Raw genomic sequence first — 12,348 nt, 5'->3', positions numbered from 1 at the left:
AGCAGGAATTTGTTTATCTTGCATCTGTGTTCATCAGTGAGAGTTTGCTGCTGTAATTTCTTTGCCAGTCAAAACTGTAGTTTACTCCAGAATGCTTACTGTTTCTCACTTACAGATTTTTATTCAGCTTTGTACGTGAACATTGTCTCTAAACAAACAAACAAGCAAACAAAAAAAACCCACAAAAAAAACCCCCAAGCAACAACGAAGAAATGAGAAGGAAGATACAGGGGAAGGAGGGTGTCCAGTTGTTTTCTTGAGGCTGGATTTCAGTTAAAAAACAAAACCAACACAACACACCTGTTCAAGCAGGCCTTATTTAAAGAGCAGAGACTAGTAGGTAGTATATATTCCCCTTGTACTATAGTTGTTCTGGTTTAAACACCCTGTTTCACTGCCTTGCTGCCTGCTGATTTTATTAGTCATGTGGTGACTGGCATGCTCTTGTAACGTTGCTGCTTAGTGAGTTGCAGAGGAAGATTGGAGCTGGCACTGCCAACAAGTAGAGATGGCTGTAAAAAGAAATGTGCATTCTGAATTTAATGTAACTAATTTCAGACTTTCTTTCCTCACTCAGATTTTTGATAAAATAGTCATCATTTTCTCTCTTTATTTTGTAGTTTTGCAAATTTGAGAATTCACCCTCATGGATTAGTGTTGGTAGATCTGCAGAGCTACAATGATCATACAAAAGGAAGAGAAGAGGTTGATCAGGTACGAGTGATGCTTGTCAAACTGCATGGGAAGCCCCTTCTTTTCATCAGATCTATTGAAGTGTATCTTGGCAACAGATTCTTAAATATCAAAGTTAGTTCAAACCTGAGTGCTTATAGATTAGGAACAGTAACACCTATTGTAGTTGCATATACGTATGAGTATGTGTGCACATACACACATGCACTCTCTCTCTTTTGAATGTCCTGGGCCTCATATTCTTTGCTGTACAAGTTGTAAAGACATAGTGGCCTTTGTTAGGGCTCAGGTCTCTTCAGGTCCCCACGGCAGTGAGGGAGAAGTGATGCTCAACCCACAGCCTGGTATATTAGTGTATGACTTTTTTTTCCTTCTCTAATCTGAGAGATGGGGAGCCTCTATATTCAAGCTTCTTCCCCATGGAGAAAAATAATTTCATCTTCCATGATATGAAGGCTCCAGAAATTGCATAGTGCAGGGAAACAGGCCACTGCTTTGGTGGGAATGAAACCTTGCAGGGTTCTCATGTTCCCTCTTTGGCTGTGCCTGAAAGCTCTGTCTCTCTTATCCTGGAGGCCAGCTAAACGCAGTGATGACAGCTGCTACAATATGCACATTCTTGCTAGTAACAAGGCTAAGGTGGCCACCTAGTTATTCATAGGCATCTAATGTTACATTTCAAACATTACATTTCAGTACAGGTGCTACTTTTTATTGCCTTCCAAGTAGCCTACTTTAACAGATATTGTACATTAAGCAATCACCTGTAAATTCCACCTCTCATTTGCTATTTTTTTCAGCTTCTAAACAAAGTGGAAGAAAGAATGAAAGAATTGTTTGATGGCAATATAAAAAGGGTGAAACGGTAAGTTCATATGTCTACTCCTGTATGTGGCTTGTCTGCACAGTTATTCAAGATAATAAGCAAATTATGCCTTGCTGTACTGCGATGAGTAGCCTGGAGTATGAATTTACACATGTGTGTTTTTCCCCAATATTTTAAAATTGTTTTATTGCAGAATTGAAGATACTGTGAGGTTTGTCGTTTTGTTAAGTTTCATCTTCAGTATTATTATTTTGGGCAAGTGTTATTTCTTTAGTTTGCTGCAAAGTTTGCATGAAATGGTGGGACAAAATGCAACCAGAAAGCAAGAGCAGGCTCCTTGGGCAGGGCTGGCGAGCTAAGGGTGGCAGGGGGATGGGCCAGGGCATGAACCGTTCCCTCTGGGCCACATCCCACAGCTCATGGACAAGGCAAGCAGGGCTGGTGGTAGTGACCAGGGTCAATCCCAGCCCTGTGACTGCCAGGCTGGGCTGTAGTACTGAGGCAGCTCCAAGACCAAGCTGGGTGTCAAGGACTGGCGGAAGACTTGGGCAGGTGTGGGCAGAGCTGCAGCATAGCTTGGGCAGGGACCAGGGGCAAGGGCTGGAGCTAAAATGAAGCTCAAGCCCATGGAGGAGGCCCTGCCCCGACGAGGTTTCCTGCAGCTGTTTCTCACAGCTCTGTCCCTGCTGTGCCTTGTGGCGCTGGCCTTGGGCACGTGTGGCAAAAACCCTGGGGGAACCTGTGTGCTTAGGGCCCTGCCAAGAAGATACAAGTGCTTTGTAGCATTTTTTTAAAATATAACTGAAGGAGGGAGGCTTTGCAAGCTTTCTGTCATTTTGACTAACTTAAATACAGGGTTATATATGAACTGTAGGGATGCTAATTGTGGTTTGTTGCCTGCTGTGGAAACGGCATTCACATTGGAGTTCCTCAGGGATCTGGAAGGACACAGCTCATGTTGGTGTCGTCTTGCTGGCTGTCTGGCGGTGACTGGCACCCTGAAGCCAGGGAGCACTTACTGCAGGCATGCCTTGCTGGAAGGTGCAGCAGGTGCTTTAAAGAACATAGAAGTGGAAATGGTTAAGAAAATTAAAAAGCAGTGTAAAATCAACACGGTTCAGTAAAGCCAAGGAGCAGACTACAAAATGGGAAAACAGCTAAGCAGTACTATAACAGAAAGTAATCTGAAGGCTACATGAGACCACAAGTAAAGTGGTAGTGATTTGAAAAATCATGTTGGACCTTGAATAATATTTTTTGTGTTTAACAGTTGTTTGTAAAACACAGAGCAGTAGTTATCTTCCTTTACTTCATCCTGGTAAAGTCTCACCTGGCGCACAGTGTGCAAATGTAGATAATCTTGTATATGTGTATATGAGTGAGATGCGCTCTCTTTGAGGGTATTTTAATACTGAAGTAGGATATTGGGAGTTTGTGGAATCCTCGTGATAGGAAGTTGTTAAAAATGAGTCAGGAAAAAGTCTGCCTGAAGTGGTCTGAATTAATTTGATAACCGTAATATAGGAAAATGAACTTCCTAGAAGCTTGGATCTGGCATGGATCTTTACACAGCTCCCAACCTTTTTCTTTTTTTCTCTCTCTCTTTTTTTTTTTTTTTTTTTTAATTTACTTTGTACCCTTCTGGTGTTAGCTTCACGCATGCACCTCCACTAGAATTAATGCTGCTGGAAAAGTTATTGCCTGTTTGTTGTCTTGATGGAATGAATAGATGCTCTTGCTCTTACCGTGTGCTGCCATCTTGCGGCCCATTGAGTAGAGTAAAAAGTAGAAAATATTTCTGAATTGTTTGTTGAAAATCACTAGTGAATTTAGAAGAAGCTTGTCTATGTCTGGTCTTCTGCTATACCCTCCTCTGGAAAAAAAAAAAACCCTGAACTCTGAAGTGTGTGTGGGGGAGATCTGATGAACTCTGTACCTGCACATTTTGCTGAAAATGGAGTGCAATCATGTTGACCGTTCACTGTCATTTCAAATATAGTTTGTCTTTACAGGTGAAATATTGATTTGAGCCAAGATATTTAAATATGGAAGTAAAAAAGCCAAGACCAATAAACAAACCCAAAACAATCTATGTAGATGCTTGAAGCACTTTTAAAAAGTAATGCAAACTGTTAAGCACAATCCTTGATATCACCTATACACTGCAGGGTGACCTGTTTCAGTTTGAAACACTAATAGTTCACCTTTTGTGTTTGTATATGTATTTAAAATATCTCTCAGTACAATTTAGAAGGGTGAGATCCACTAATCTCAAAGAAATGGCATTCTTAGCTGAGCTGGAGGTGGAAAGAGGTTTTGTCATGGTTTTTTGATTGCATTCTGTTTTTGTATTGTATCTGTTTCTAGTCATGAGCTGATTCTTCTGCAGAGGCTGGTATGTAAATCCTCTGTCTTAGGGTAGAAATAGATTCACATGCAAATTGTGGAAGTTGTACATAAAGAAAAAACATTTATATTTCATCTGTGCCGTAGCAGGTTATGTATATTTAACATGGATGATAGGTTTCTTAAATCCGTTGAGTGTTAAATCTTGCAAGTTTTCTTAGATCTTTCTTATACTTATTTATTATGCTGAATCCAGAGGATGTTCAGAGGGAAATTTTTAAAAAAATAAACATTCTCAAATGTTTTGGAATCTTTTTTTCTTATAATTTATTTCTAGACTGCCAGCCATTTTGAGAGGAGGTGTCATTGATAGATACTGGCCTACAGCTGATGGGCGCCTGGTGGAGTATGACATAGATGAAGTTGTTTATGATGAAGATTCACCTTTTCAGAATATTAAAATTCTGCATTCAAAACAGTTTGGGAATATTCTTATCCTCAGTGGGGATGTCAGTAAGTATCATCTCATTTGACAATATTTTGTGTGAAACTGTAGGAAGCGTTGTTTTCTATCTTGCTGTGGCACAATACTAAGGGTCATGGGTCTGATGCAGGAAGCTACTTATATGCATGTACATATATCTGTTCCTGTATATAAAGTATTTTAATCAGAAAGGCTGGTCAGTGTAAAATCTAGAGTACAAAAAAAGTTTTCTTCTTTTTCCAAAGTTGTCATCTTTGCTGTGGAAGGTGGCACAGCAGAATAGAAGTCGGACTGTTCTCTAGCAGAGCTTACTCTACTCCTTTCTTTCATATGAGCTGTTACCTGTTTGTTGCAAGTCCAACCTCTCGAGGGCTTCTCTTTGAGAGTAAAAATAAGCTACTTTATCAGTCTTCAAAACACAGTGAGGCTATATTTCTGAAGAAATATGAAGAAGTAGGACCTGGGGAGGGGGTGCGTGTGTGTGTGGATATAATCCTGCTGCTCCCTTGATTCTCTAATGGAATTACCTGCTTGGTGAGATACAGGAGAGCTGTATCTTAACCCGTTTAGCTGCTTTGTTGGTGAAAGAACTCTGTCTTCTTCAAACTGCTCAGTTGAACTCCAAGTTAATCAGAAGAGTGACCTAACCTTTATAGGAGTATCTTTACATGTGATACTCTGTGCCTGCTGATCTTTGTGGTTTTGAAAGTGAACTTGGGAGAAGATGGGCTACTGTTCTTTTAAGCTGGATAAGAATGCTGTTTGCTAGAAATTCTAGTCATCAAGGAGTATGCTTCATAAAATCTCTCAGTACTTATTGAAAAGTACTGACTGAGGTAAATGAGGGATTTTGCTGTCTAGGGATGGGATACGTAATTTCAGTCTAATGGCAGAGTAATTCAGAAATTTGACTATAGCTTTTTGAAATCACCAGAAATACCTCTAACCATTCAGTTAGCTTTCTGCAACTGTCAGGGGGCCTTCTGTGCAGATGGCAGCTGAAAAGTGTTGTTACTGAATTCATTAGCAAGGAATTTTCTAATCCAGTTAGAATTGTATTTGAAATCACCAAATTAGATATTCAATACTTCTGGCTAGAAATTTTTGTAAGAGTTTCATAAGGAGATGAGGTTTTATTTGAATGTTGTCACAATGTGCCACATAGAAAGGGAAGTATGCCATTACTTATTTACCTTCCATGGGATTTTAAAATACTGTTTAGTGTCATTTTCTTACTGTGCATTTATAAGCCAAGTGTTGATTGCCAGGCAGAATGATAGGATACACCATGATGTGCTGCTGCGCAGTTTTGCCCTTGTAGCTCAGATCTCTTATTAGACCTAGAATGTTATTGCCTGCTTTGAAGCTAATGGTAAACAAGTCAACAGAAGGCATGTTTCAGGGCCCTTCAGCAGTTAACAGTGTTAATTACGCTTCTCTGTAGGCATCCACTGGGGTGCATCTAGGTCTCTTTTTAGTTGGGGTCCAGAATGTGCTTTCAGAATCTCCTGTTTTGTCTCTTGCAGCACTAGTCTGAGGTGAAAACCTACTGAACTATCAAGTGTGGACACCAAGTCCTAAGTACTGACTGTTTTGCTCTACTTTGTTTCTCTTAGCATGCATTACTTCCTAATGCTGAGGTAGCCATTGCTGGGTTTGCAGTGAGAACTAGAGAAATCCTCTGTGGCATTCTGAGGAGGACCTCATTAGCTTTGGTAAATCACCAGCCTCTGTTACCTGGCCTGTCTCTGGGAGCTAGGTTGTTGCTGTAGGAGCTCTTGCTTTGTATTTAATCACCTTTGGATTAATACCAAATTGATACCAATTAATGAGAAGAATTAAAGATGTAATTTTTCTGTCCAACTCTTTCTTCCTTCCATTCAGATCTGGCAGAGAGTGACCTGGCATATACTCAAGCCATAATGGGCAGCGGAAGGGAAGACTACACTGGGAAAGAGGTGTTAATCCTAGGAGGTGGTGATGGAGGTATACTATATGAGATAGTCAAACTGAAGCCAAAGATGGTTACTATGGTAGAGATATCCTTTCACAAATGACTGGTAATTTGTTTCAACATTTTTCAGACTGCGTTTTCTGGTGATGTCATAGCACTGAGCACAATAAATTATCAGGTTCTGATTTGCATGAGGAGATAGGGTCTGAAATTAAATTTCTTTTTGTCAGCTTAGAGACATCCAGTGACTATGTATTTGTGCGTCGTTATGTAGCACGTGCTTTCGAGTTCCCAATCCATACTGTAACTCTCGAGTAGCAATTTACATAGAACTGGAAAAGAATACTTCTGTCATCAAACTGATAATATTCCCTGATGTCAGATGATAGGTCTGTCGAGTCTGTGGTTTGGGCTGAGTTCTGCCTTCTTGGGTTCTTCTGCTTTTCTAAAGAAAGCCATTAAAAAAAAAAAAATTCACTAGAAGCAGAAAAGTTTAATCAATAGGAATGTCATGACTTGGTCAATTGGGTTGGTGGCAGAATGACCAACTCTTGCTCTTTCTTAAAAATACAGATAAAAATCCAAGTTTTTAGCATTACGTAGTTTGAATAGTTTGTAATGTAAATGTATGTAAGCCATATGAAATGTTGATCATCCTAGGTTTTGGGATCCCCTTACTAGAAACTACAGAGAACACAAATGTAGGTTAAAGTTGTAACCTAGTTTAGCTTTATGGGGTTTTTAAATACACCATCCAATTGTTCACATTTCAAACTTAGACAGTAATGGAAACCTAAGGTACCAGAAATACTGGTTCAAAACAAAAATAAGCATTTCCTAAACATGGACGTGAATACATAAGGTTGGCTATTGCAATATGTGTGTAATCATTTGTGAATGTCACCTTTTTGAGAATTTCTTTCTGAAGAAATAGAAACTGTTACCTGTATTATTTCTGGAGCATAGAATGCCTTAACCAACTTCAAACATTGACCAAATGGTGATCGACGGGTGTAAAAAATACATGCGTAAAACATGTGGAGATGTCTTAGACAATCTGAAAGGAGAGTGCTATCAGGTAACTTTTTGTTTTTCTTTCATTAGAAGTAATATTTCCAATACAGTTACACCTAGTATGGAAGACTGCTGTGACAAAGTTGTGGGGAAAAGTCTTCTGATTTTTCTTAATTTGGGAAGGGTTTTTTCCTTTTTTTAAGGCAATTCTAAATTTTAGTAACTGGCAGTGGGATTTGTGTTGGAAATACACATTAGCGTCAAAATACTTTAACTCTCCATCTTCAAACTCTTTTATAAATATATATAGCTTTTAAGGAATGTGAAATAGGAGAATGTTTATTGCCATGGCTTACAAATAAAGAAGAAATAGCAGTAAGGATGCACTGTTAAACAGTGTTAAACTGATGAAACGATTCAAGAAACATGTATTTAAGTTAGTTGTCCTGTACTGTTGAGAATATCTGAATTTGTAATACACATTTGGAAATTAATTTGCAGGCAAATCTCTTACCACTACACTGCTAGTATATTAAAAACTGGGGGGGCGAGAAATCCCTGCAGTTAAGGTTTTTATGTGCTGCATCTGACTTGTCAGATTATGCCTGTGCTACTTCATATCTTCACTGGAAATCTTTTCTTTGTGTTATCATTACTACTCCTTAAGGCTCTCACAGAAACTAGTTTCCAGGTGTGAGCTAAAAAAAGCATGTAAAAAATTAACAAGGAAGTCACATGCTACTTTGCATGAGTCAGTGGCCCTTCATACAAATATGTTATTTTACTTGTATGTTGGGGGACTGCTAACTGTTGTTACCATTTGGTAAGTAGAACAGTGGTCACCCAGCAATCAGTGACAGAGCTGGGAAATTCAGTCCTGTAGTGCCTATGTTGTCATTGTTGTAATTCCTACATCATATAAAAAAGTAGTAACAGTTGTAAAAAGTTGAAAATGGATCCTAAAATTAAGTGCATGTTTAGCTTTGCACTTTTCACCTCCTCTTAATTCCTGTGGATCTGCATTTGTTCCTTTTACCTGGTCAGTTTTAGGGTATTTGAGGACTAGCTACAGTATTTCATTCTTATAGGTTCTGATTGAAGACTGTATTCCCGTACTGAAGAGGTATGCCAAAGAAGGAAGGATGTTTGATTATGTAATTAATGATCTGACAGCTGTTCCAATCTCCACGTCGCCAGAAGAAGGTTAGTCTTCTAATTTATTTTCCTAAAAACTTCTGAGGATTTTCCATGTTTCTGCCCTTCCGCTGCATAATAGTTGGCAGTTTGCAACAAATACACTTTGCCTCTTGCCTTTTTAATAGCAATCCAAGAGGCAAAGAATGGTAGCAGCACATCTGTTCTTTTTGAATTTTTCTTGAATGTTAGAAAAAATGAGCAAGTTCCTAGGACTTTTTTAAACTGTGCTTTTATTCCAGAATATTATGAACTCATGTAATTCTTGAGAAAGTATTTGGGGAGTTGACACTCCAGTAAATTTTTCCCCACTCTATAATTTCTTGGAAACATCTGGAAAAATACTGTGAAGAAAAATAGAGGTACTTCCACCATCATTGCCATTGTGTATGGCTTGTGTGTGGGGTTTTTACTGTTATTTCTTTTTGGTTTGTTGTTGTGGGTTTTTTGTTTTGTTTTGTTTTTTGTTTTTTTTTTAAGGTATACGATAGCTACTTTTTAAACAGTAAATATGTTGCAAGTCTTGAATATGTAATAGTGAACAAACCAGTAATGTGCTGTTCTGTTTTTAAATCGTACTCTATATGCAGATTCCACATGGGAATTTCTGCGGTTAATTCTTGACCTCTCCATGAAAGTCCTGAAACAAGATGGAAAATACTTCACACAGGTATGATATCTGGATGTAAAAACGTATTGCTGTATATGTATTGCAATGTGCATTTTTCAGGTTTAAAAAAAAAGGAGGGGGGACAGACACAAAACCAAACCAAGTAACTAAATATCTACTAGCAAGCTGTTTTTTTCCTCTTCATGACTCATTAGGGATTTCTGCATGAAATTTGGGCTTTGCTAACTGACTTGACTTTTTTCATTGTTTCAGCTGAACATGTGGTATCTTTTGAATTCAAAACCATAATCTCAAGTATCAGCTAGGCATACTACAGAGTATTTTAGCTGCAAGCAATTCTTGGAAAAGCAGAACAGATGTACTCTATAAACATGTACATGGTTTTTAAGCTAATGTCTCCAGTTGTAGAGTGTAAGACATGAAAATTTGTCATCCATAAAAGTGTAAGAATTTGACATACGTGCAATAGGATGAGAAAATTAGTCATTTGGGAGTAAATACTCTTTTTGTTTTCTACCCACTCCTAATGCCAAGTCACTGGTTTGGCTTCTGCAAAATGGATTGTGAACATTTGAATATGTTTGTTACAATGTTTGGCATTTTGTGAAGTATTTTATATAGTCATAAATAAGATTTTGTCCTTGTGTATGAAGTTTTTAATGCAACACTATTTAAAAAAATTAAGATTTATATACTTGCTACAATATAGGCACCTCATGGGTAATATAATTATGGTATAGCTTTCATCTGAAGATACTTTCTGTATGTAAACCTGAATTTGGAAAGCCACAAAGCTATGTGCAATTGTACAAAAACCTGGCAAGACCCAGGAGACGGCTGAGTGAAGTATAAGTCTCTGAAGTTGTATTTGTCATGCCCATACCTTAACGAGTCTTCTGATGTGTGGAGCATCCAAGTACAGCATTTTGAAATAAACTTGTTAAGTTCTGAAATAACCTAGCTAAAGTTATGCGTTTGAACTCTATTCTTACCACCATAGAGTTTCTGAGGTGTGTAAAGGAGCTGGTTTACTGTAAAATTGGACAGGTTTATAAAGAAATGCAAAACTCGTAGAATGAGGTTTTTGGCAACTTTGATGTGCTGCTTTGTTTTAAAATGCTGTGGTTTTATGGCCAAAACAAATTATCTTGAAACATAAGAGATGACTAATATGGTTGTATCACATTGTAAATCTTAATGGCTTTTCTATTCTGCTAGTAGTGGAAATATTTATGACAGACTTTGATATTGAAAGGACATTACATCTTTTGGTCAGAGCAAGCATTTGTGTTGCAGTTGTCAGACTTGCAACATACACGATGAGACTAGTTGACTTCATTAGAACATATGTAAATGTATGTCTGTTGATAGGTGTCTGTCAGACTTTGCAGAAGGACTCTGGGAAGAAGCTTGTGCTGATGGCTGGAGTGATGGCTGTGCTGCAGCCAGGGTACAGGGGGGTTCTTTTGTCAGCTGAAACCAATAGAGGTTGAGACTGGTGCAGCCCTGCTGCCTGTCCTGTCCGGATGGGAGGAGGTAACTCAACTCTCCAGCACCTCTGCTTGCACAGGACGAAAGGACAGCAATAGTGAACCGACCCTGGCGGGTTTAAGCCATTGTGAAACTGTGCGATACCAGTTTCACAGTCCCAAAGCAACAAGGTGGGACATGGGAGGATGGGAAAGAAACTATTAAATTTGGCTTTAATTAGGACTTGTGGCTAACTGATAGCCAGTAAAAAGGCTGGAGTATAGAAGCAGTGTACTTTGGCAACTTAGTCTTCCTATGGGTGTTGAAAAAAGGAAAATTAATATTAGGGCAAATGGCTGTTGGAGCTTTTGATGTATCTACTGATCCAATACTCAGCCCATTTGATGGTCCTTGTAACCTCTTCCCAGTAGGGCCTGATACAAAATGAGAAGTTCAAACACGAGCACTACTGACTTTGGTAGCTGAGGTTAGTCACACACTCAGAACTCATAAATGGTTTTGAATGCTTTGATATGTTAGCTGTTAAATGCCAGGGTTTTTTAGCTCTGAGTATTAATGTTGGAAATCTAAGTTACTTTCGTTCCAACTGTTTACTTCCAGGATGCTTATCTTAGGTAGCAGGCTGTACTTGCTGAAGGAATCACATGCGTTTTTAGGCAGTTGTGTTTTTTAAATCGAGGACTTTGTGCCCCCCGCTTTCTGGAGGTGCATTTTAGTTCTCTAAAACATAAAATATGTTAAAATCATCAAGAAAAGCAGCTCGGGGAATGTCCACCTATTTGTTAGAGCCTGACCTTTGCTATGATGAGGAAACATCTCATAGGAGAGATGCTGCAAAAGGGTCATTGTGCTGTTGGCTACTGGCCAGTAGCTATAGTTGCTTCTTCTGCCTTGGCATTATGTCGTATTAACATTCGAACCTTCTGTCCTCTGTAGCTTGTAGCTTGTCCTCTGATAGTTCTGCTTGCAGGGGTTACCTTGTGCATCTTGTTAGAATGTCACTTATTTCAATGCTCAAGAAATGCTTTACCCAAAAGTGGAATTCTGTTCACAGAATGCCAACCTTTCACATCCTGTATTGCTGCCTGACTCTCTAAATGTCACTGCTAGGAAAAATAAATGGAAACTCTAATCACCTCTTTATTGAGCTCTGCGCAAGTTTTGGAAAATGTTCTCTTCAGCACATGAATTGATTTTTTGAGGTGTTTTACAGTAGACAGCAAGCTAACGCCTTTCTGTTATTACTAGGAGCAAACCTCTACAAGTGTTGTTCAGGACTGCTGTCAGCAGGCAGGGTCTAGAGCTGTCTAACTGCAGTGCTCTAGAGTCCAGAAGCATTGGCTGGAAAACAGTCTTTAAAATAGTTAGCAATAGCTCTTATTTCCAGAATATCCCTATTAGGTTGATAACATGGAAGCAATACAAATAATAATGGCAGACTGTACAGTGCCAAAAGAAGAGAGTGATGCACCTTAGGCTGCTACTTAACCTCTTCTACTTCACAGAATCACAGAATCACTAGGTTGGAAAGGACTTTCAAGATCATCAAGTCCAACCATTAATCCAGCACCACCATGTCCCCTAAACCATGTCTTGAAGCGCCACATCGTTTTTTGAACACTTCCAGAGATGGCGACTCCACTGCCTCCCTGTGCAGCCTGTTCCAATGCCTGAGCACCCTCTTAGTGAAGAAATTTTTCTTAATATCCAATCTA

The 12,348-nt window shown here is 38.9% G+C and overlaps 1 protein-coding gene across 1 annotated transcript in view; it reads left to right on the top strand.

Annotated features, from left to right (window-relative positions):
• The window catches only part of SMS (spermine synthase), a gene marked incomplete at its 3' end in the record, with an annotated part of 18,590 nt that extends 9,409 nt beyond the window's left edge, over window positions 1-9,181 (top strand). Inside the window, exons 2-8 of the mRNA XM_010287216.1 lie at window positions 621-714; window positions 1,494-1,558; window positions 4,203-4,378; window positions 6,234-6,388; window positions 7,292-7,381; window positions 8,406-8,520; window positions 9,102-9,181. Of these exons, the coding sequence (XP_010285518.1) occupies window positions 621-714; window positions 1,494-1,558; window positions 4,203-4,378; window positions 6,234-6,388; window positions 7,292-7,381; window positions 8,406-8,520; window positions 9,102-9,181 (775 nt within the window). The remainder of the gene's footprint in view (window positions 1-620; window positions 715-1,493; window positions 1,559-4,202; window positions 4,379-6,233; window positions 6,389-7,291; window positions 7,382-8,405; window positions 8,521-9,101) is intronic.
• Between the last annotated feature and the right edge of the window lie 3,167 nt (window positions 9,182-12,348).

This window comes from Phaethon lepturus, unplaced genomic scaffold, assembly GCF_000687285.1.
Source record: "Phaethon lepturus isolate BGI_N335 unplaced genomic scaffold, ASM68728v1 scaffold7125, whole genome shotgun sequence".
Taxonomy (NCBI): Eukaryota; Metazoa; Chordata; class Aves; order Phaethontiformes; family Phaethontidae; genus Phaethon; species Phaethon lepturus.
Note: the sequence above shows the minus strand (reverse complement) of the source record. Positions and strands in the feature narration are given on the sequence as shown.